The following is a 24,476-nucleotide window of genomic DNA, read 5'->3' on the forward strand; positions in this document are numbered from 1 at the left end:
ATGTATGCTCCCCAAAGGTTGCACGATATCACCTGAAAAGCTTATCAGAGGGGAAATTGAGCAATCGAGCAAGTGTTCAGCTACATTAAGTGCCCTGAAAGCTTCAATAAACATGATATTAATCGAAGCCCCCGTGTCTACCAGGATTCGTCGTACTTCAAAGTTGGCTATGTGAGCTTCCACGATCAGTGGGTCGTTGTGAGGGTAGATGATACCTCTTTCTTCCTCAGGGTAGAAACATATTGGATCCCAGTTAGGCTTTTGATGCTTACCTCCCCTGATATCTTCCACGTGAAACACTTGGTGGCCAGACCTTAAAGCTCGTTCGCTATTTTTCATGGCCTTGTTAGAATATTTAGATATAGGTGTGCCACCACTTATGGAATATATCACATTCACCTGGCGTTGGTTATGGTTACCCCTTGGAGGGTGAAGGAGGAATTGATCAATTTTTCCTTCACGTGCCAAAGCTTCAATATGATCACGAATAGTGATACACTTCTCGCCGTTATAGCCATTATGCTCGTGGTAGCAGCAAAACGTGCCCGTGTTTTTCGTGGGCTTGTAATCCGGGTGCCTTGGCTTTGGCTTCAGTATCAAGTGTGCTATGCTGGGGTAAATGACCACGCATGTGGCGTTCAAAGGTGTGTATGTCTCATACCTTGAGGTAGGGGTTATCCTGACACGTGTTTGACCTACTGTGTTGACTGCCTGAGGTCGAGGATTATCATGGCGATACCCTTGGTTATCGCGGTAGTGTCCCTTACTCTTTTTACTAAAATGAGACTAGTGAGGATGAAAATCTTTCCTTTTGCCCTGAGATTGATATATCTGTTGACTTGGCAAAGTATAAAGTAAGGTAGGGGGAGGCATCGCTGCCGTTTGGAAGGTCGAGGTCTTCTCATTCAGTTGGATCTGACTTCCACTCCCTACTTGTTGATAAGGGGTGGCTGTGGGGGGTTTCCCTTGATATGTCTTTACCTCGGCGGAGGCATGGTTGTAAGCTTGTGCCATCACCTCAGAGTAAGTCTTCTAAGTGTTGACATTGATCATGTACTTGAAGAAACAATCACGTAGGTCTGCCGTGAAGACCTTGAGGGCGGTCTTGTCATCTGCCTCAGCGCAGCGGGAATACTCATGGCTAAAACGACTAGCATACCCTCGTAGTGACTCGTCTGGCTTCTGGCGAATATGTACAAGTCATCTGCAGAATGTAAGCAATCGGTCTGGAAGATGTGTTCAGAGACAAACAGTTTCCTCAGTTCCTCAAATGAGTCTACTGTCTCAGGTGGAAGACGGCAATACTAGTTTAAAGCTCTGCTAGAAAGGGTGGAGGGGAAGAGAAGATATCGCTATTCGTCGGTGTGCATCCGATATGCCGTGGTGGACTCAAAGAGGTTAAGGTGTTCAATTAGGTCTTCCCTTCCAATATAGAGTTGTAAACCAAGCTTTTGTTTTGTTTTTGCTTGAAGGGGGGGTGTCGAGGATCCTTCTTGTGAGAGGGCCAGGCCTAGGTTGGTTCCAGTAAGGTATCTCAGCTTGACGTTCGGCCTTCAACTTGTTAAGGGGGTCCTGAGTGGAGTCATGTACCATTGGGATTTTCTTTCGTAAGTCTCCATCGCCTCTTAGAAGTAGGAAAGTTTGAGCAAGGGCGTGTGATTTTTCCTTGGACTCGCCGTACTGACTTCTAGGGCGAGTCTGTCGGAATACCTCAGAGTTTCCTGTACCTTCATGTTCCTCTGGGACCTGTCGTTCTTTCCCTAGATTGGCAGCTGGCCTGGATCGTGAGAGGGGACTGACTCTTTCAGAAACCCTTGGGTTATTGATCTTTGAGCATATATGGAGAGGATTCTCTCAACGTTGCTTTAGAAAGTCTTGGCAGTCACGATAAACGACTTTCGATCCTTCCAACCCTTCTGCAAGAAGGTGTCTTCCTCCACTTCTCATGTTTCGGGTCGAAGTAGCTGGGTTAAGAGAAGTCTCATGTTGATCAATGTTTTGATGATTAGCTCGCTCCTCATCAGAGATACCCATGTCGAAAGAAGGTGACCCTCCGTGTTGGGGGGCACCCAGATGATGGTTGATATCCACAGGGGCAACGAGCTCGCATGTTTGAGTACGCCTAGTTTCGTGGAACGTCTCAAAGAGCTTCTCATACTGCTCCTGGAGGACCTTATTCTTCATTGTTATCTTGTTGTTCTGAGCTTCTAGCTCATCGACTTTAGCTTGAAGAGCAACCCTTTTTCCTTCATTCTTTCGTTGCTTCGCACTAAGTACAAGAGGGGTGTCATTCTGTATGCTGTGGCTTCCTTCGCACCCCATGTTGGAGAGAGATGCCTGGTCAAAAGAGAGTGTACGAATTGTGGAAACCAGCTTGACAAAGCTGAAGAGAATGGGAATAAGTGTCGTTCCCACAGACGGCGCCAAATGTTGATACACAAAATCAGTGAGGACTTTGGTACAACAGAAAGTGTTAAGTTTGTAACCTTCCCTAGATTGCTTCAGTCACTAGTGTGGATAAGTATGTAAATGGATAGGGACAGGGAAGCAAACACAAGATGTACGTGGTTCACCCAGATTGGCTATGTCCACAGAGTAGATGAGTTCTCATTAATTGTGAAGGGTTTACACAAGTACATAGGTTCAAGCTCTCCTTTAGCGAGTACTAGTGAATGATTTAGTACAAATGACATTAGAAAATATTGTGAGAGAATGATCTCTATTTATAGAAGAGAGTTTCTAGTTTCATTTTGACATTGACACGTGTCGTGTTGTGATTGGCTTCTGATGTTGACACGTGTCGCACAATGATTGGCTTCTAATGTCGACACGTCTCGCGCTGTGATTGGCCTCCTGGTTCTAAGGAAACTCTTCTGGGTCCTTGACGGTATAACGTTGACCGGTGCTCAGTAGTTTCGGGATTGGTCAAGTATGGTACAAACAAGTTTCAATTAGGGCTTAACAGCTGATCACATTGATCAGAGAATTAGTCTTGTTTTATCAGATCTTATTAAAATTTGAGGGAAGATTAACAACTGACGCCGGCTTACTCTCAAGGCTAATGCTCAGGTGAATATTCATCTTTGGTTTAAATTGTTCCTTCTTTTCTTCTTGTGTAGAAAACATGTGGAAGTAGCGATGTAACCCATTTATTTTGACTTTTATTTATAGTTTGCAAATGAGCCGCACATGTCTAATGGCATGGTCAATTTGGACTACAAGGTCATCTTTCAACTTACATGTTTCAGTCCTTCAGGAACATTTTAGTGTACTAGATTGCCTTCAGCTTCGTTAAACTCTCCAAGTTTAGTTTTAGAAGTAGATGGTGGTTCTCATCTCATGTGTCATATGGATATGGTGCTCCTATGATTACACAGGGTTCAAATTCACCAATCTCTCCAAAATAACGACCTAATGTGAAGCAATAAGAAAGACTTGTTCATATTGGTGCATAAATTAGATGGCATGCAAGGTCACCTACTAAAAGAAAGTGAATACAACAAACTGTCACGCAATAAGAAAGGCTTGGTGCAGAAGTTAGACTCTGATGTTTTGAAGAGGTGGACGAGTGTTTCAAACTTGGTTGTTCATTGACTCGCGTACTCAGTGCGATGTGAAATGTTGTGTTGATTTTTTATTTACGTTGCTGGTAACTTAGTCAAAGTGCAATCGGATTACGTTGCGGATTGTGATTGAAAAGTAGTGGAGAGATTTTGTCGAGTTTGGGTTAGCAACTTAATGAGAAGTTACATAAATATTTCATTTTCATTTTTGTTGCTTCCCATTCCATACTCAAAGGCATTTCAAGCACCCATTTACCGATAAGAAAATCACTTTAGCCCATTGGTACTTTAAGTTGGGGAGTTTTCTAACCGCATTTTCCCTCTCGTGATCGAAACAATATATGATGGAGTGTTTATGGTTAAGAATGTCAGTTCTGTTGTAGAAGGAAAAAGAAAATGAAAGACTCAGATATCTTTTCTATGTTAAAATTGATTTTGCTAAAACTATACAAATTTGCTTTACTAAAAATTATATAAAATTGACTCTACATATATTTAAAGCTAATTATGCAAAAATGATCGAGATTAGGTTGGGCTAATGACGTGTATGTAATTTTGTTAATGTTGTACATATTTGAAACTGATTCTGCAACGATGGTTGAAGACGAGTTGAACTGATTCTGCAAAAATGGTCAAGGACGGGTTGAACGAGGACGGGCTGAACTAATTCTAGAAAAATGGTCGAGAACGGGTTGAACTGATTCCACAAAAATTATCAAAAACTGGTTGAACTGATTTTGCAAAAATGGTGGGATGGATTGATTCTGCAAAAATGGTCGAAGATGAGTTGTACTGATACTGCAAAAATGGTCAAAGACTGGTTGAACTAATTGTGCAAAATGGTCAAAAAGGGGTTGAACTGATTCTGCCAAAATAATTGAAGACGAGTTGAACTGATTGATTCTGCAAAATTGGTTAAAGACAGGTTGAACTGATTATGCAAAAATGGTTAAGAATAGGTTGAACTGATTCTGCAAAAATGGTTGAAGACAGATAAATTGATTATGTAAGAATGGTCTAAGATGGGTTGAACTGATTCTGTAAAAATTATCGAGAACGGGTTGAATTGATTCTGCAAAAATGGTCGAGGGCGGTTTGAATGGTTTTGCAAAAATGTTTGAAGATGAGTTGAACTGATTCTGCATAAATGGTCGATGACGGGTTGAACTGATTCTAGTAATAAAGGATACAAACTAGGGGTGGGCAAACGGGTCCGGGACTCGCGGGTAGGGGCGGATCCTTGCGGTTCGGGCGGGTCCAAAAATTATAAATACGAAACAGGGCAGGGCGGGCCGGTTCTTGGTAAATAACGGGGCGGGCCGGTTCTTAGTAAATAACGGGGCGGGCCGGTTTTAAAAATTTGAGAAAACGGGCCCCCGACCCGGACCGTTCTCTACCCCCTCTAATATCTATCCTTTTTTTGTCAAATATACATCTCAGACCTCCACCCAATTGGGCCAATTCACTCTACTCTTCATCCCTCCCCTCACATCACCTTCTCTTTCTATCCTGACTTCGACTCCGACTCTCCTCCCTCTATCTCTCCTCGCATCTTTTTTCTTTTCTCGTATCAGACCTCTCTTAAGCCCAGGCTCCCATCTTAAACCTCAATCTCGACCACTCCTTCTTCTGACATGCTGCAGATGCACTTCTATGAGACTTGTGACGGTCAACACAGTCTTCGAGTTGCACAAGCTGCTGGCCCGACTCGACCTTGTTTGACTCGTTGGAGGGGTCGGCGAACAGGTAGGATAAGGTGATGTTGGAGGTTTATTTGGGGAAGCAAATCTACAATCTTGGTGGCGTGCGAAGGGTTGGACCAGGTGGAGAGGTACGATCACTATCGTGGCATCCTCTCCTAACTCTCCATTGTGGCATCCCTAGGTAATTTATAAATTAGGGTTTCTGATTTAGGAAATTAGGGTTTCCGATTTAGGAAATTAGGGTTTTTTATTTAGGAATTGAGGGTTTTTTATTTATGTGGGTTTTTGATTTAGGAATTTTGTGGGTTTCTGATTTTGTTTTGATTCATCAACTGATGTAATTTGTAATTGCGAGGGTGGAGGTCTTGTATCCATGGAAAGATGATGTCTCTGGTTTGATTTGCCGATTTGAACAATTTGATTATTTATGAGATTGATTTGATGTAGTTTTGTGCGTAAGAGTAATGGGTTCTGTTTGAAACTATGGATCTGGGATTTCATGGTTTGCTTATTTCGGGACATGCATGGAAGTTAACATGTGCGGAGTATACATAAATGTTTGTAGGATTTGTTTTTCTGTGTTCTGAGTAGTGCAAATGAGGGTCTAAAATTGTTGGTTTTGCTTCTGCTTCTGCTTCTGCTCAGTATATCGGGGCAGTTCCAAAACCGAATTTAAAAAAAAAAAAAAGTAATTGGACCCGTGGACCTGTCCCGAACTGGACCGGCCCATGCCCAACCCTAATACAAACTGATTCTGCATAAAATTTCTAAACTGATTCTGCATAAATAGTTGAGGATAAGCTTATGGCACATATTAATTTTGTTGGATTTGTGAGGGCTGGATTCTCTTAACAACACTAAAGCATAGGGGTATAGCTGGTATTTTAAAACATTGTTTTCATGTTTTTGGGCTGGGCTTTAGTTGGTTTTATGTTTATGTCTCTCATTGACATGTTTAAAAACTAGTGGAGTTTCTTGAAATATAGTGAAAGTTTTTGTTTCTATATATAAAGTTATCTTGATATTACTCATTTGTGTTATAACATGCATATTTATTTATTTCTATTATTTTATTAGACTCTAATGTAATAAATTAATAATATTATTCTTATCATTTAAATTTATGACAATTTTATATCCCCTGATGTGACAGGTGAGGTGGACAACCAAGTTAATTATAAAGAATTGTGTGGCAGTTGAGGTAGATAATCACATAAATAAAAAAATCTCAAATTTTCATTAATAAAAAGTTTAAGAAATAATTCAAACCCTAAATTTTAGGTGCCCTTAGTTTATCTTCCTCCCTCACCTCTTTCTGTCATCAACTTGCTTCTCAAGACCAGTTTTGTTTTTTTCTCCCAAATGTCGTCAATCTACATGTCCATAGAATTATATCTTCTAACTCATGATTAATTTGTTCATGTTATACCATTCGTTGATGTTGATGAATTATCCACATCCTTTGTTGATAACTAATTGGGTTATAACTTGAAAAAATTGACAATCTTATGGGAAGCACTCATTAGTGACGGTTAATTGATGCGATGCTTGGCAGTTGGAAAACTTCTAACTGTATAATCTCTGAAATAGTCACCATCAGTTCATTTGCTAGAGAAGGATGGGTTGGAGCTGTGATAGTCAGGAGGTTGAAGAAGCGATGTGAATGTGGACAGAGGAGAGGGAGGAGGAGGCTAGAGGGAGGGAGGCATGAAAACGTACAAAACTAGGGTTTGAAATTTGAGATTTTGATGTGATTAACCTTATTTTTCACAATATTTTTTACAATTGGTATGGCTTACGCACCTCAATTGCCACATAAGATGGTATAAAGTGTGGTACATTTAGATAGAAATAATAGCATTACTCATATTAAATATGACGTAACATGTGAATTTATGGCACCTCATGTTGATTTGTCTATCACACTAAAAAAATTTATCTTCCCTTTCCACCCTTCCTTTTGTGTTACGTGGAGTATCACATGGCCGATCATTGATTGGCCAATCTCTTACCTCATCATTTTATATTAGATAGATGATACATATGATTGTTGATTGAAATGGTACGCTAGACCCTATACCTGACTCAATACAACAACATTAATCTTATAAAAGGAGTCGCCACTTAATACTACGGTCTAGTGGTATTCCTGCTTACTTATAAGTGATAGGAAAAAAAATTATAAAAGGAGTCTAGAGTTTGCCAAGGAGAGGATACATTTTTGTATGGCTCAGTCTCGATTCTTTTTATGCCTTAAAGACATAAAAGTTTATAATTTATTTGGTGAATGCCAAATACGACAAGTGAGATAATCTTTAGTGAATGACTCAATTAAAATCTAGAAGCCTAAGTCTAAAAACTAATCTTAACCTAAATGATTAAGTTGCAGTAAAATCAAAGAGGCCGGTATCACTTGACTTTACCTCGGACTAGAATAGCAACTTGGTTAAGAAAAAACACTTCATGTAGGGATTTACAAGGTCTTAAACTAACATTTTCGCAACCGAAATGCTCCGAGGTTTGAATTCGAAAATGGACTGCCGTACCTAGGTCCAATTTGAAGAAAGTTAGGGTTTCATTATAAAATTAATTGGCAATATAAGGAGTGGTCTAACTACTTGTAAGCACATACAAGGGAGGTCCCTTCTCCCATCAATGTCTAGATCCCCTCACCAATAGGGTTTATATCTCCAGGTATGTCTACTTTGATGAATCATTTGTTTTATACCATAAAACCAATTGACAATATAAGGAGAAGTCCAACTACTTATATGTTATAAGCACATTTGTGGTCCCTTATACCATTAATGTGGGACTGCATTCTCAGCACGCCCCCTTACATGTGACGAATTTTCAAGCCTAGTATGTGGACAACACAAATGGGGGTGACTTGGAGTGCATGGGGCTATGGGGCATCACTTGTGTAGCAACCTGCTCTAATACCATAAAGAAAGTTGGAGTTCTAACATAAACCAATTGGCACTATGAAGAGGAGCTAGCCCAACTACTTATAAGCACATGAAGGTTCATTTTCCTATCAATGTGAGATTTATAACACAATTCTTATTCAGGCTCAAGCAACGAGGACAGGCGAATACATGAGCTTAGATGCAAGGGATGAACAACACTTCATTAGAGCAACAAGCCCAGCTAGTAGGTTGTCACCATCTTTTGGTATACGAATCTTTTTCTCATTGACAGTCCAACGATGCAGTTATTTGCTCGTTATGTCTGTTGAAAGGGAATGTTGTGATTGTGGTGTCTCAGTTAGTCACAGTCTCAACTCAAAAGATCAACCCACTTCCCTTAACTTCACTTCCTAAACATCCCAACAAATTAATGCAACAAAAGAAAGCACTCCCCACCAACTTGAATTTTCCAATCTTTCTAATTATCTCCTAACTAAAGTAGTTCAGTGATATTTTGATGGTGTCCCCAAGTTGCTAACACACACACCTGCCTCATCTCTAAGTATGTACGACTCTCATTGAGATATTGTTCATAGGGCCAATCTGATTTGGATCTATGTCAGCTGGATAATAGTAGATCATTTTCTCATAGGTCCACATGGATTTAAGTATAATAAAAAATCTTATCGCTTGATGCTTTCTACTTATAAGATAAGGTTTGAGAACATTTCCATTGCTAATCGTATACATGGCAATGAGACATGATTAGACGCGTGAAGTGGGAAATGTGACTGTGATGTTCTTGGGGGACTTGGCAATGAGAACACAATGTTACAGTATCTTTGGAGGGAAGGAGTTATCTACACTATGAAATGTCATCGTAGCGTTGAAATCAATAATACAATTATTATGTATTATAACTTTTCTCACAAGACATTATATTATTGGTTTGGGACACTACAATGGTGTTTCTCCATTTGGAGAAGTCAACTTAGTCAACTGGAGTCACAAAAATTTCATTATTTAAAAAAAATATTCAGTTGTCACATGATATTAATAATTAATGAACGTGTTATAGTATGAGTTATACCATCAAAGTTGATATTTTCATATGAGTGGGATAACAAACGTGCACACCAAAAACTTTCTAAAGCAAAATCACAACACATATGGGGGCACCTAACTGCAACAGGAATCTCAACTGTTCTACTTAGAACTAGTTTGAACAAGAGGGACAATCATTAATGGGAGGCAAAATTTATCCGATGAGGACTTTTAAGGTGAGAGAGATACACGCTGCTAGTGCACGTGGCATGGAGGTGATGTGAAGGTACAAGTGGACCCTGCGACTTAACATTTGGAAGGCTTGAAGCTAGTTTATAAGGAGTGGATGTTAAAATATTCCAAGACAAGTACTTGAGATCTTCAGCCACTAAATTAGGGTTTAGAATTGAAGGAGGAGTCATAATTTGTTCGTGAAAGTAGCAAAGCTATAAATATTGGTCATGGGAAGCATGGGCAGGAGACTTGCCAAGTGGAAAAGAATGGTGAGGCAACAAAAAGGGAAGCTCTATATTACTAGGGTTTGCATTTCTATGCTTCTTGGTTGGCACAAGTACGCTTGATCGTTCGGGCCATGCATTGCATGCAGTCCCATAATATGTATGCGTAAAATTAGTACGTTCTATATCGATAGGTGTTGATATGTGGAGAAGCATGTATGTTAGATTGTGAGAAATTCTCAAGAGTAATCAGAGATGTATTTCACTATTTTTATATCTCTTATCACGTGACATGATCATTCAATGAGAGTACAGAAAAAGAAAATGTGGGATATGTTTTCGATTGCATGTTGAATTTCTAAATTAAGAAGAGGTTTTACTGTATCATTAACGCACTCTATTAATGTTTTCTCCTAGTTAAGAATGAGATGTTTATAGTGATCAACTCAATTTATCGAGAATAATATTTTTATGTAAGTGCAAATTTTAAGTTGTAAATATTGGTTTGAGTATGTTTTTTTTTTTTTTTTTTTTTTTTTTTTTGTGTTTCCTATAATATAGCACAAGAGGGGAACATGATCTAACAAGGTGGATTTTGTGGTGTTGATCAGCAACTATATAAAATTACGAAGTACGATAAATCCAAGCGTGAAGTATTTATATATGTACCTACTCAAGCATGCAGTCTTATATACTCTTCATATATATATACATGTATAAATCGTGTACAGATCTTGGAAATAAGTTTTAAGGAATACATCCAAAGGCTCCCTGAAATTCTGGAAGAGAAATAGTTTAATTTGTTAAGCCATCTATATCCTTAACATACATAGATAATATATATATATATAGCTAGACACACACACATGTACTATGGTTAGTTCATTCAATGGACAAATTGCAGCCTATAATAATGGCGGACAGAGGTGGCCTTGAGATTAGTATGGAAAACTCCAATCCTTGTCAAGTTTTTCAGGTGATTGAACAGGGAGACAAAGCTCATGTGTCTGCTTTATCATCTTTGTTCTCAATGGGACCCCCACTACTTGTAAACCCATTCAACGGCCGACACTTGTCACCCTACCATGTACTGCCGCGTCTGATCCTTCCTATGTGCCTCTCTATAATGCAAGGCTAGCTAGCTCAAGTTCTTCCATGACCAATATTACAACCTTGAAATTTTTCATACCAACGTACAAGTATTCCTCTCTCTCTCTCTCTCTCTCTCTCTCTCTGAAATAGTCTCAACAGTTGCCGTCTAACATGAAGGGAGAGTTGTCTTCCGTTCGAACGCCCAAGCTCCGGTCGTGGGAGAAATGCTCGAGGTTGATGAGGGAGCAGCGGACACGATTATATATCATGTGGAGGTGTACTGTCATACTTCTTTGTTGGGATGAGTGACGGAGAGGTGACTGTTTTTACCATGCAAGGGTTGAAGTTGTGTTCTTGTGATTTTGAATTTCCTATTGAAATTGGATCCAAATAGTTTACAAGAATGTAAAGCTACTTGTGTCTGGGAAGAGTTTAAATACTAATACCATGTAATTAAACGAATGTTACATGTAAAATTCAATGATAGTACTACATGTAATGTACTATGTTTACTGAGCTCATTTAGACTCCACATATTTAATAGAGGTGACATTTTCTTTATCCGCAAATATCACCCTCCATAATAGGTTAATTGTTGTGAATTCTGCACTGATGCATTCTTTTGAACCATACTTTAGCCTACCTTTTAATTCGGAGATCAAATGTAGGATGTCGTCTCATATGGTATTAGAGTTGCATGAGAGATTAGTCTGTTATCAATATGTGTTGATATATTAAAAAAAGAAATAAAGAAATAAAAGAATAGCTTAATTGCTGTGCCAGAAAAGCTTATTATTACAAATTTGATGCCAATAAAGCTTGTTTAGTATCGTGGCCATTTGCTGCAGAGCATGCAAGTTGTAAATTTGTAAAATCATGGTGGGAGCGAGAATTTATCACTACGCCCGAGATGTCTTGTTTGATTCCGTTTTCCCTCAATATCGCTTGTATCCAATAAAAATATTGAAGGAATCCTCAGCGAGCTAGCATGTATCACGCATGTCCTTTCTTGGTCTTGAAGTAATATCTTCGCTTAAACTCGAACTAGGAACACAACGGAAATTGAAAGTCGAGAATTCAAGGAACAAACTGTCTTCATTTATTTACTTCTTATTGTACAGATCTGAATATTTCTGTAAACTTGCATAGCAGAAAGAATCGTGCATGGAAACCTTGCACTTGTTATTGAACTACTTTCTCCATATACCGTCGTTTACAAAACAAAAAGTAGAGCCAGCCAAAGAGGCAGCTCGACCTATCGATTTAATATGAACCAAAAAAACGAGTGGAAATAATTAGTAAGGTACCAAACTTCCAATGATATCCTCCTATGCAATCTAATGTAGAACTCCACCTCTCGAAACCTACCTGCCACCCGGAGAACAAAAATTGAAAACAAAAACAAACAACTTTCATAGATGCAAGTCAAAGCCAGTTCCCTGAGGAGCAACCGGATCAGGAAATGACGAATGAGCAAGATGAATCTTCTCATATTTCAAAGACGGGGTTCGCCAGAAGTCCGTTGCAATGTTGCCGATGGCCAATCATCAGCAGATTTCTTGAGGGTTAGTCCTTGCTTACTTTTTGGCCTGCCTAGGGCATCATCACAATAAGAACAAGAAAACATTAGTCAGCTTCGACCACTGGACAAAAATTGAACATTAAAAAAAGAGTGAATGTTGAGAGGCAAATCAACTGCCCAGACCCCTTCGAAAATAACAGATTGAAAAGGGGGAATACATTTTGTCCAGTGGCAGGTCCCTTGTTCACATTTAACCTCCGAGTTGATGGAGCCCGTGCCACTGATGAAGCAGCTGCAGCTGCAGCGACACGTATTCTGCAAGGATGAAGAAGATTAATCCACTTTCAAATTATAACTTTCGTACATAATGTCAACCAACTATTTTCTTTTGTCACTCTATGATACCTTTTATTTACATCAACATATTCATCTGTTTCATCCACAATCTCCTCCTGCATTTTTCAAGACAATCATCACTACAACCAAATAAACAATTTTCATTAACTGAAAGCACGAGAATATCAGTTGCGTGTACATTACCTGCAGGAGTTCTTCAAATACATCTTCCAGAGTGATAATCCCAATGACTTCACCCTCCTCGATATCCTCTTATACAGTGGCGGATCCAGGATTTTAACTTAGGGTGGTCCCAATATAAAAGCTTCAAAAAAAAAAAAAAAAAAAAAAGAAGAAAATATCATTGAACAAATAAATGGCAAACTACAATTTTCATTCATAATCTTTGTGCTAAACAAGCTAGAAATACTAAATTTGTCCACGACGCGATCACATACTTTGAAAACGTGTTATGATAGTTTCATTGTCAATACAAAAAAAAAACATTTTTAGCTCTAAAAGGCTCCATTAATATATATGCTATTCGGACCTCATCTCGAATATTTGGAGGATAATCCTTCATTGGAATTCTCTTTCCGGGGTCTCTCTCAAGATTATCCTAATCAATTTTTAACTCATTTTGTTGTGGAGTGTAATTACCCCCAATTGGATCGGACCTATTTGGAATTGGAGGGGAACTATTCGGAATAGGATTGGAACTATCCAAGTTTGGAGATGAACTATTTGGAATATGATTGTCCGAACTAATCGATGATGATTTTCGCTTGTAATATCGTTCCATACTTTTAATTTCTACACATATCAATTAATAAAAAAATCTATGTCAATTGATGAAACTAAAAATATGTATGAACTAAAAACCCTAACTGTAACACAATCTTCAACAAAAGAAACCCTATAACACAATCCAAGTAATATCAGAAAATCCTAACGAATCAACAATAAATATGTATGAACTAACACTAAAATAGATATGAAAAAAATCATTTGCAAGATTCACTGTTCGGCCCCTTTGTTTTTAATTAGTGTTCTTTAAAAAAAAATTACCTAAAAGTCTAAAACTAAAAATCCTAACAAATTAACAATAAATATGTATCAACTAACACTAAAAATAAGTAAGAACTAACACTAAATTAGAAATCTTACAGAAATGTGGGTTTGGTGGTAAACACACGTACATTCGAGACGGAAGTTGAACAGGGAGCAGAGAGCAGAAATTGCTATGGAGAGCATGAATGTTCATTCTGTTTAAAGGTCTGAGTCTGAATAAAATCATCCACAAAATCACGATCTGAATACCAATATATTGAAAACAAAGCAAATCACAAAGTTGGGGTTACTTGGGTAGTGTGAGGATTCCTCCTGTTTGAAAACTTACAGACAATTTGCTATTATTGGTGAAGTAAAGTTGATTGAAAGCACTATTCTATAAAAGATGGTGAGTCTGACTTTTCTATAAACAATAAAAGATGGTGACTGGCGAGTGCTCTATCACGTGAAGGTGAGGAGTTTTTAAACTTTTTTAATAACTTGGCTCAAAACGACGTCGTTTTGGCCAAGTTATTTTTTTAAAAAAAATTGACTTTCTTCTTCCTCCTTCCGTTTTGCACAGCTTGCAGCAGCCATGGCTGCTGTTCTTCTGCCCAGATTTGGATGGTCCTTGAAGATCCTCACAGCCGTTTGTCCTAGCTTCCGAGTGGTCCTAGGACCACCCTAGTCCCTTAATGGATCCGCCCCTGCTCTTATACCTGGAGCAAACCATTTGTTGCTTTATCACTATGAGGTGAAAAAGTTTCCTTGTGTCTATGAGGGGGCCTTGGTATCCTGGGTATATCAACAACAACACTGTTCGGCTTTCCATCCTACCTGGATAGCAAATGAGTAGTCGGTTGGGAGTCTGTGCCAGTGTCTCCGTTCCATTCGAGAGATTTTTCAATGTAACCAATACACGAGGTGGTACACCACGTGTCATTATACAAATGGTGGGATATGTGTGCTAAAAAGTTAATAACTTAAAAAATAAAATTTCTCACCATTTCTATTAAAACACATGGTGTACCACTTGTGTTTCCGTTACAATTAAAAATTTCTCGTTCCGTTCATCTCTCCTTCAATCAATGGTTGGTCGAGGAATTTTTGTTAAGATATGGGTAGGAAAATAAGACATAGAAGTGGGGATATTAGCACTCTTAACTTTTTTATTTTTTTTTAGAATGTAAGTTACAAAATTACCCTTTATCGTGTAAATTCTTTTTTTTTTTTTGAACCAAGGATATACAATACCAAGGCACAGAGGCTAGCCGAGAACAAAGAAAGCCGCAAAGGCTAACGCAACAAAGGAACTAACGACAGAGCAAGGGCCCGAGATTACAATAGACGCTGCCACAGCTAGCGAACACGTCATCCCCAAAAAACAAGATCCGAAGATAGCTACTCGAAGGGCAAGGCAAACCATCCTTATTTAAAATTCTAACAAGAGAATATGGGGGATTGTAAGCCCAAACAGAGTTGCACATCTCCGGAGTGAAGTTCTTCACAATGAAGTCCACCACACAGTTTGCTGATCTTGGAATCTAAGACCAGGAGCAAGCTTGGAAAGCATTCCCAACCAACCAAATACGATCTCGGATTGGGAAGAGTTCCCAAGCGCAGCTCGAAGAACAATCCTGCAAACACGAAGTAACCAGTTTTGAATCCGATTCAATCACCACCCGAGGAAAATTTAGACCCTTCGCTAGAAGATACCCCTCCAAAACCACCAAAGACTTTGCCATTGCAGTAGAATAGGCCAGGACCTCCATCCTTCTGACCTCCAAACACCTACGACTCGAGTCACGGATCAACAATCCAACCCACGCCGAAGAAGCACCATGCCTCCAACTCGCATCCACATTTATCTTCAACAAGGAATGAGGATGAGGAGGAGACCACGAAACCTCACACAAATGGTTGTTCCTAGGCGAGGGAGCAAGGCCATGGATCCTGGTGTTAGCATCAACAAAGGCCTCCCAAGCATTGGACAGATTAAAAATAGTGTGAGATAGAGAAGGGGATCGTCTGTTGAACACCGCGTCGCATCTGGCTCTCCAGATAAACCAACAAGGAGAAAGCCACCTGAGACAGAAACCTTGATTTAGACTTGGAGGACCCCAGCTGCAACGAAAACAGGTGAGAGATCCAATCATCAAATGAGGAAATAGAGGCGCCAATAATACGAATGTAGAGAATACCACTAAACCACACAGGCTGCACCCATGGGCATAGGAGCAGCACATCTATCTCCTCCATCATTTATCGTTGCTACCTCTCTTTTTCTCTATACTTCCCTTACGCGTCATCGCCTCGCATTCAAAACCCTTTGTCTCCTCTTCCAAACCCTCACTCCTGGCGATGAATGACCAACCTCCTTCCTTGTACGGCTCTGTCTACATCTCTCCCGACCATCGCCTCTCCTCCATCATCACCACCCCCAATTATACCTCCCATGTTTCAATCTGTTCCAAGCTCTAAAAAAAACCAGACTGCTGATGCCACTGCTACTCTCAACCGGATGAGCAGCACCAGTGGTACTCTGGTGTACTACCAAACTCAGCAGCAGCATGAGTGGTTGAATAAACCCCAGCCATAGCAGACTTCTGTTTACAACGACAACGTTTCCGATGAAGGCTTTGATCGCAAAGTTGAGTTGTCACCGTATTCGGTGACGTATCTATACGTGGATTATGTTAGTATACCATGGGTCCAGCCCATGATGAAAGACATTAAAGGTCCAACCCATTATAAATGATGGATGCTAGAAAATTCTAGCATCTTATCAAATGCCAAGGAACTAGAAAAATCTGGTCCAAATGTGCATGTCGGTGGAGTGCATGCATAAGCTAGAAAGTTCTAACTGTTTGAATAATATTGAGCCTGCCACGCAAGCCTAAGTCGGTGGGCTTGTGTATAAGTCGGCAAAACTCAATTATAAATAGGGGTGCATGTATGTATCATGAGGTGTGAAAAACCAAAGTAAGAGTGTTCCACTCCAAGAGTGAGGGTTATAAGAGTTGTTCCACTTCAAGTTTGAGAGTGAGAGTGTTCCACTACACATTGTGTGTGAGTGAAGTTTAGAGTGATAGAAAGTGTGTGTTATACTCTCTTGTATTCATCAAGCCTTGTTTTTGGCTTGGTAAGACTACTCTTGTTGTACTCATCTTTTTCATATAGTGAAGATTGATCCTTGTTTCGTAGACGTAGGCATAAATTGTCGAACCACATAAATTATTGGTGTCCATTTTCTACTTTACCTTGTGCATGCTCTATCTTGTAGTACCGACATTCCTAACAAGTGGTATCAGAGCCCGGTTGGCTTGTACTACGAGATGGAAGGAAGTGGCACTATGATCAAACTCACCAATTCCAATTAGGTAACATGGAAGCCAAGAATGGAGGACATTCTTTATTGCAAGGATCTGCATGAGCCAATTGAAGGAAATGCTGCTAAGCTCGAAAGCATGTCCGATGCCGAGTGGAAGAAGATGAATCGCAAGGCAATTGGCACAATTAGACAATGGGTGGATGATAGTGTTTTTCACCATGTGTCTAATGAAACCAATGCCCGCGAGTTTTGGACGAAGCTTGAGTCCTTGTTTGAAAAGAAAACCCCAGCCAAGAAAGCCTTCTTGATCAAAGAGCTCATCAATGTGAAGTACAAGGATGGTTTAAGTGTAGCAAAACACTTGAACAATTTCCAGAATATCATCAACCAGTTGGCTACTATGAAAATGATGATTGAGGACGAGCTACAGGCGCTCTTGTTACTTGGATCCTTGCCAGACAGTTGGGAGACCTTTGTGGTGAATATAAGTAACTCTGCTTCTAATGGTGTTCTTACTCTTGATAATGTTAAAAATAACATGCTCAATGAAGAAACAAGGAGAAAGACTTCTGGCACAGATAACAGCTAAGTATTTGTCACAGAGAACCACGGAAGAAGCAAGAGTAGAGGACCTAGAGGTCATGGCAGGAGTCCTAGCCAATCCAAGTCAAGGTTCAGGGGTGCATGCCACCATTGTGGCAAAGAAGGCCATATGAAGAAAAATTGTCGAGTTTGGAAGAAAGAGCAAATGGAAGGAAACAATCAGAAGAAAGATGATATTGGCAGTACCACTGCTGTCATATGTGGTGATGTACCAAAAATATTATCTGTTGGTGAATGTCTGCATATGGGCAACTTTGACAGAGACATTGAATGGATCTTTGACAATGGAGCTTCATTCCATGCTACGTCCAAATTGGAGTTCTTCAGTACATACAAAGAATGTGACTTTGGCATAGTGAAGATGGGGAATGAAAGCTATTCCAAAATTTTTGGAATTGGTGATATTTGCCTAAGAACTAATCTCGGCTGCTAGTTGATGTTGAAAGATATGAGACATATTCCTGATATACGTCTCACTCCATCGGTACCCTTGATCGACAAGGTTATTATCACCATATTGGCGAAGGAAAATTGAAACTTACTAAAGGCTTAATGGTGGTAGCAAGAGCATGACTTTGTTGTACGTTGTACTGGTCAAATGCCAAGGTTTTGAAAAGTGAGTTGAATGTTGTGGAGGACTCATCTCTAGACTTATGGCATAAGAGGCTAGGCCACATAAGCGAGAAAGGCCTACAAGTTTTGGCAAAGAAGTATCACATTCCCTTTGCCAAAGGTACGTCATTAAACTCTTGTGAGCACTGATTATTCGGAAAACAAAGAAGAATTAGTTTTTCTGTTCCATTTACAAAGAAAGGAAATTTGTTAGATCTTGTTTATTCAAATGTGCATGATCCCATGGAAGTCGAGTCACTTGGAAGAAATAAATATTTTGTTACTTATATTGTTGATGCTTCACGAAGGGTCTGGGTGTATTTGTTGAAATCCAAAGATCAGGTGTTTCAGACATTCCAGGAGTTCCATGACATGGTAGAGAGGGAAATTGGGAAACCTCTCAAGTGCCTTCGTATCGACAACGGTGGCAAGTACACATCTCACCAATTTAGAGAGTATTATGTGAAACATGGCATACGTCATGAGATGACAGTTCCTGGAACTCCACAACATAATGGTGTTGCTGAAAGAATGAACCGAACCATCATGGAGAAAGTCAGGTGTATGCTGAGGACTGCAAAGTTATCTAAGCAGTTCTGGGGTGAAGCTGTAAGGACAGCCTGCTATTTGATCAACCGATCTCCATCAAGGTCTTGATGTTCTAGAGAGAGTATAGACTAGTAATGATGTGTCTTACTCTCATCTGAAGGTGTTTGGTTGCAAAGCTTTTGTGCATGTGCCCAAAGAGCAGAGATCTAAGTTAGACTACAAAGCTACACCATACATATTTCTTGGTTATAGTGGTGAAGATTTTGGTTACAGATTATGGGACCCATTCCAGAAAAAGTTTATCCGAAGTAGAGACGTGGTCTTTTATGATGATCAAACAATTGGGGATTCGGATAAAAAAGCACAACCAGATGGCACAGTCAGAGGAGTTGATCCATTAGCTTCAGATGAAGAAAGTCACGATGACATCCCTGAAGCAGCTGCTAATTAAGTGCCTGTAGAACCAGATAATGTTGATCAGAGGGAGCCTGATCAAGATGTGCCAGACCATGAGATTGCTGATCAAGGAGAGCCTAGTCAAGAAGAGCAGACTTAATGAGAACCCAATCAGGGGAAGCCTCCAGCCCCGCAAGAGAATGAAGATCAGGTCAAAAGATCCAGCAGAAGTTGAATACCTTCTACCAAGTATTCTTCATTAGAGTATATAATGTTGACTAATTATGGAGAGCCCGAAACTTATGAGGAGGCCAGAGCTCATAACGATAGTGATAAATGGATGAAGGCAATGAAGTCAGAGATGGAATCCTTATTGAAGAATGATACCTATGAGCTGGTGGAGCTTCAAAAGGGCAGAAAAGTGTTGAAAAACAAGTGGGTGTTCAAATTGAAAAGGGACGACAACATGACAAGGTACAAGGCTCGTTTGGTTGTCAAAGGTTTTGGTCAAAAAAAAGGAGTTGACTTTGATGAGAGTTCTCACCGGTGGTGAAGATGACTTCCATTCGAGTTATCCTTGGTATGGCAACAAGCATGGATCTTAAGCTCGAGCAGTTAGACGTTAAAACTGCATTTCTCCACGGCAATTTAGAAGAGAAGATATACATGGAGCAACCTAAAGGCTTTGAAGTCAAAGGTAAAGAAGATTTGGTGTGCAAGCTCAAGAAAAGCTTATATGGTCTTAAGCAGGCTCCGAGATAGTGGAATAAAAAGTTCAACTCATTCATGGTGAGTAATGGGTACAAGAGAACTCATGCTGACTCTTGTGTTTATATCAAACAATTTTCTGGAGGTAAATTCATCATTTTATTGCTTTATGTTGATGACATGTTGATTGTCGGTCAAGATGTTTCTATGATTAAAAAGCTTAAAGAAAAGTTATCTAAGTCCTTTGACATGAATGACTTAGGGCCAGCCAAGTAGATTTTGGGCATGGAGATAATTCGTGACAGAAAATCCAAGAAGTTATGGCTGTCACAAGAAAAGTATGTTGAACGGGTGCTTGAAAGGTTCAACATGAAAGCAGCCAAACCGGTAAGCTCACCTTTAGCCAATCGTATCAAGTTGAGCAAAGAGTCATGTCCAAAAACATATGAAGAAAATGAGAAAATGGCAGTTGTTCCCTACTCTTCAGCGGTAGGAAGTATCATGTATGCAATGGTGTGCACATGGCCAAATATTGCTCATGCAGTAGGTGTGGTGAGCAGGTTTCTCTCTAATCCAGGGAAAGACCATTGGGAAGCTGTTAAGTGGATTCTCAGATATTTGAAGGGGACTTCTAAGATGTGCTTGTGCATTGGCGGTTCCAAACCAATCTTGGAAGGATTTACAGATGCTGACATGGGAGGTGACCTGGATGGTAGAAAATCTACGTCTGGGTACTTGTTTACTTTTGCAGGGGGAGCCGTGTCTTGGCAATCCAAGTTGCAAAAGTGTGTTGCTTTGTCCACAACCGAGGCTGAATACATAGCCGCTACAGAAGCATGCAAGGAGTTGTTGTGGCTAAAGCGGTTTCTCCAAGAGTTGGGTTTGAAGCAAAGTGATTATGGCGTTTATTGTGATAGTCAGAGTGCTCTGGATTTGAGCAAGAACACTACATATCATTCACGCACCAAGAACATTGATATTCTTTATCACTGGATTAGAGACGCTATCGAGAACAAGTTGCTACAGCTGAAGAAGATTCATACCAATAATAATTCTTCAGACATGTTGACAAAGGTAGTCACAAAATCAAAGTTGGAATTCTGCATTAAGGCTGCTGGGATGGACTCCAGGTAACTTGGAGTCATGATCGAAATTCCTCTCTCATGGATTGGAGAGGGAGATTATTGGTATACCATGGGTCCAGCCCATGATGAAAGACATTAAAGGTCCAACCCATTATAAAGGATGGATGCTAGAAAATTCTAGCATCTTATCAAATGCCAAGGAACTAGAAAAATCTGGTCCAAATATGCATGTCGGTGGAGTGCATGCATAAGCTAGAAAGTTCTAGTTGTTTGAATAATATTGAGGCTGCCATGCAAGCCTAAGTTAGTGGGCTTGTGTATAAGTCGGCAAAACTCAATTATAAATAGGGGTGCATGTATGTGTCATAAGGTGTGAAAAACCAAAGTAAGAGTGTTCCACTCCAAGAGTGAGGGTTATAAGAGTTGTTCCACTTCAAGTTTGAGAGTGAGAGTGTTCCACTACACATTGTGTGTGAGTGAAGTTTAGAGTGATAGAAAGTGTGTGTTATACTTTCTTGTATTCATCAAGCCTTGTCTTTGGCTTGGTAAGACTACTCTTGTTGTACTCATCTTTTTCATATAGTGAAGATTGATCCTTGTTTCGTGGACGTAGGCATAAATTGCCGAACCACATAAATTATTGGTGTCCATTTTCTACTTTACCTTTTGCATTCTCTATCTTGTAGTACCGACATTCCTAACAGATTGTGTACTTGTAGAGTTGTTAATTGGGAAGTTATGCGTGTTTACTAAGTGTGAATTGGTGATTGAGTTTCAATTAGGGCTCAACAGCTGATCACATTGATCAGAGAATTAGTCTTGTTTTATAAGATCTTATTAAAATTTGAGGGACGATCAACAACTGACGCCGGCTCACTCTCAAGGCTAATGCTCAGGTGAATATTCATCTTTGGTTTAAATTGTTCCTTCTTTTCTTTTTGTGTAGAAAAAATGTGGAAGTAGCGATGTAACCCATTTATTTTGACTTTTATTTACAGTTTGCAAATGAGCCGCACATGTCTAATGGCATGGTCAATTTGGACTACAAGGTCATCTTTCAATTTACATGTTTCAGTTCTTCAGGAACATTTTAGTGTACTAGATTGCCTTCAGCTTCGTTAAACTCTCCAAGCTTAGTTTTAGAAGTAGATGGTGGTTCTCATCTCATGTGTCATATGGATATGGTGCTCCTATGATTACACAGGGTTCAAACTCACCAATTTCTCCAAAATAACGACCTAATGTGAAGCAATAAGAAAGACTTGTTCATATTGGTGCATAAACTAGATGGCATGCAAGGTCACCTACTACAAAAAAGTGAATACAACAAACTGTCAAGCAATAAGAAAGGCTTGGTGCAGAAGTTAGACTCTGATGTTTTGAAGAGGTGGACGAGTGTTTCATTTTTTTAGTTTTTAATTTGGTTGTTCATTGACTTGTGTACTCAGTGCGATGTGAAATGTTGTGTTGATTTTTTATTTACGTTGCCGGTAATTTATTCGAAGTGTAATCGGATTACGTTGCGGATGGTGATTGAAAAGTAGTGGAGAGATTTTGTGGAGTTTGGGTTAGCAACTTAATGAGAAGTTGCTTAAATATTTCATTTTCATTTTTGTTGCTTCCCATTCCATACTCAAAGGCATTTCTTTACCGATAAGAAAGTCACTTTAGCCCGTTGGTACTTTAAGTTGGGGAGTTTTCTAACCGCATTTTCCCTCTCGTTATCAAAACAATATATGATGGACTGTTTATGGTAAAGAATGTCAGTTCTGTTGCAGAAAGAAAAAGAAAATGAAAGACTCAAATATCTTTTCTAGGTTAAAATTGATTTTGCTAAAAACTATACAAATTTGCTTTACTAAAAATTATATAAAATTGACTCTATATATATTTAAAACTAATTATGCAAAAATGATCGAGATCGGGTTGGGCTAATGACGTGTATGTAATTTTGTTCATGTTGTACATATTTGAAACTGATTCTACAACAATGGTTGAAGACGGGCTGAACTAATTCTAGAAAAATGGTCGAGAACGGGTTAAATTGATTCTGCAAAAATTGTCAGAGACGGGTTGAACTACTTTCTCCATATACCGTCGTTTACAAAACAAAAAGTAGAGCCAGCCAAAGAGGCAGCTCGACCTATCGATTTAATATGAACCCAAAAAACGAGTGGAAATAATTAGTAAGGTACCAAACTTCCAATGATATCCTCCTATGCAATCTAATGTAGAACTCCCCCTATCGAAACCTACCCGCCACCCGGAGAACAAAAATCGAAAACAAAAACAAACAACTTTCATAGATGCAAGTCAAAGCCAATTCCCTGAGGAGCAACCGGATCAGGAAATGACGAATGAGCAAGATGAAACATCTCTTATTTCCAAGAAGGGGTTTGCCAGAAGTCCGTTGCAATGTTGCCGAGGACCAATCATCAGCAGATTTCTTGAGGGTTAGTCCTTGCTTACTTTTTGGCCTGCCTAGGGCATCATCACAATAAGAACAAGAAAACATTAGTCAGCTTCGACCACTGGACAAAAATTGAACATTAAAAAAAGAGTGAATGTTGAGAGGCAAATCAACTCCGCAGACCCCTTTGAAAATAACAGATTGAAAAGGGGAAATACATTTTGTCCAGTGGCAGGTCCCTTGTTCACATTTAACCTCCGAGTCGATGGAGCCCGTGCCACTGATGAAGCAGCTGCAGCTGCAGCGACACGTATTCTGCAAAGAAGAAGATTAATCCACTTTCAAATTATAACTTTCATACATAATTTCAACCAACTATTTGCTTTTGTCACTCTATGATACCTTTTATGTACATCAACATATTCATCTGTTTCATCCACAATCTCCTCCTGCATTTTTCAAGACAATCATCAATACAACCAAATAAACAATTTTCATTAACTGAAAACACGAGAATATCAATTTGTGTGAACATTACCTGCAGGAGTTCTTCAAATACATCCTCCAGAGTGATAATCCCAATGACTTCACCCTCCTCGATATCCTCTGATACCTGGAGCAAACCATTTGTTGCTTTCTCACTATGGGGTGAAAAAGTTTCCTTGTGTCTATGAGGGGGCTTTGGTATCCTGGGTATATCAACAACAACACTGTCCGGCTTTCCATCCTGCTTGGATAGCAAAGGAGTAGTCAGTTGGGAGTCCATGCCAGTGTCGCCGTTCCATTCATCTCTCTTTCCATCAATGGTTGGTCGAGGAATTTTACTTTTCGCTTTAGGCTTCACCACAGCAGCCATATGACTGCTGCCCTTTTGAAACTCATTCAATATATCATACAGTGGCATATCTGCAGGAACTCTGAGAATATGACCCACACATGAAAACCAGATATCCCATACTGTGTAGTGGAATTGAGAAGAAACAATAGCATATTTAAAGAAGTTGAAGCACACCTTGGAATTCTACGGATGGAAACAGCACTAACTGGGGTCTCTGTTTCAGGTCGTACAGTGAGAAGACTTTTCACCTAATCCCCAAATGAACAT

General features: G+C 39.5%; 1 protein-coding gene and 1 long non-coding RNA gene across 12 annotated transcripts in view; one reads left to right on the top strand and one right to left on the bottom strand.

Annotated features, from left to right (window-relative positions):
• The window catches only part of LOC126608481 (DUF21 domain-containing protein At4g14240-like), a 48,217-nt gene that overhangs the window by 20,843 nt on the left and 2,898 nt on the right, over positions 1-24,476 (bottom strand). For 2 of the 11 annotated variants that reach the window (XM_050276389.1, XM_050276386.1), the window contains exons 9-12: positions 24,384-24,457; positions 23,910-24,288; positions 23,774-23,820; positions 12,510-12,606 (exon numbers count right to left, since the gene is read on the bottom strand). In XM_050276389.1, the coding sequence (XP_050132346.1) occupies positions 12,510-12,606; positions 23,774-23,820; positions 23,910-24,288; positions 24,384-24,457 (597 nt within the window). Of the gene's footprint in view, positions 1-12,061; positions 12,363-12,509; positions 12,607-12,696; positions 12,744-22,975; positions 23,443-23,589; positions 23,687-23,773; positions 23,821-23,909; positions 24,289-24,383; positions 24,458-24,476 lie in introns of those variants that run through there. The other 9 variants (XR_007617883.1, XR_007617882.1, XM_050276391.1 and 6 more) reach the window with 9 other exon arrangements.
• LOC126608482 (uncharacterized) lies at positions 16,655-21,598 on the top strand. Its single transcript, XR_007617884.1, has 2 exons — positions 16,655-16,742; positions 21,370-21,598. It is a non-coding gene; the product is annotated as an uncharacterized LOC126608482 (long non-coding RNA).

Source organism: Malus sylvestris, chromosome 16 (assembly GCF_916048215.2).
Source record: "Malus sylvestris chromosome 16, drMalSylv7.2, whole genome shotgun sequence".
NCBI classification, from domain to species: domain Eukaryota; kingdom Viridiplantae; phylum Streptophyta; class Magnoliopsida; order Rosales; family Rosaceae; genus Malus; species Malus sylvestris.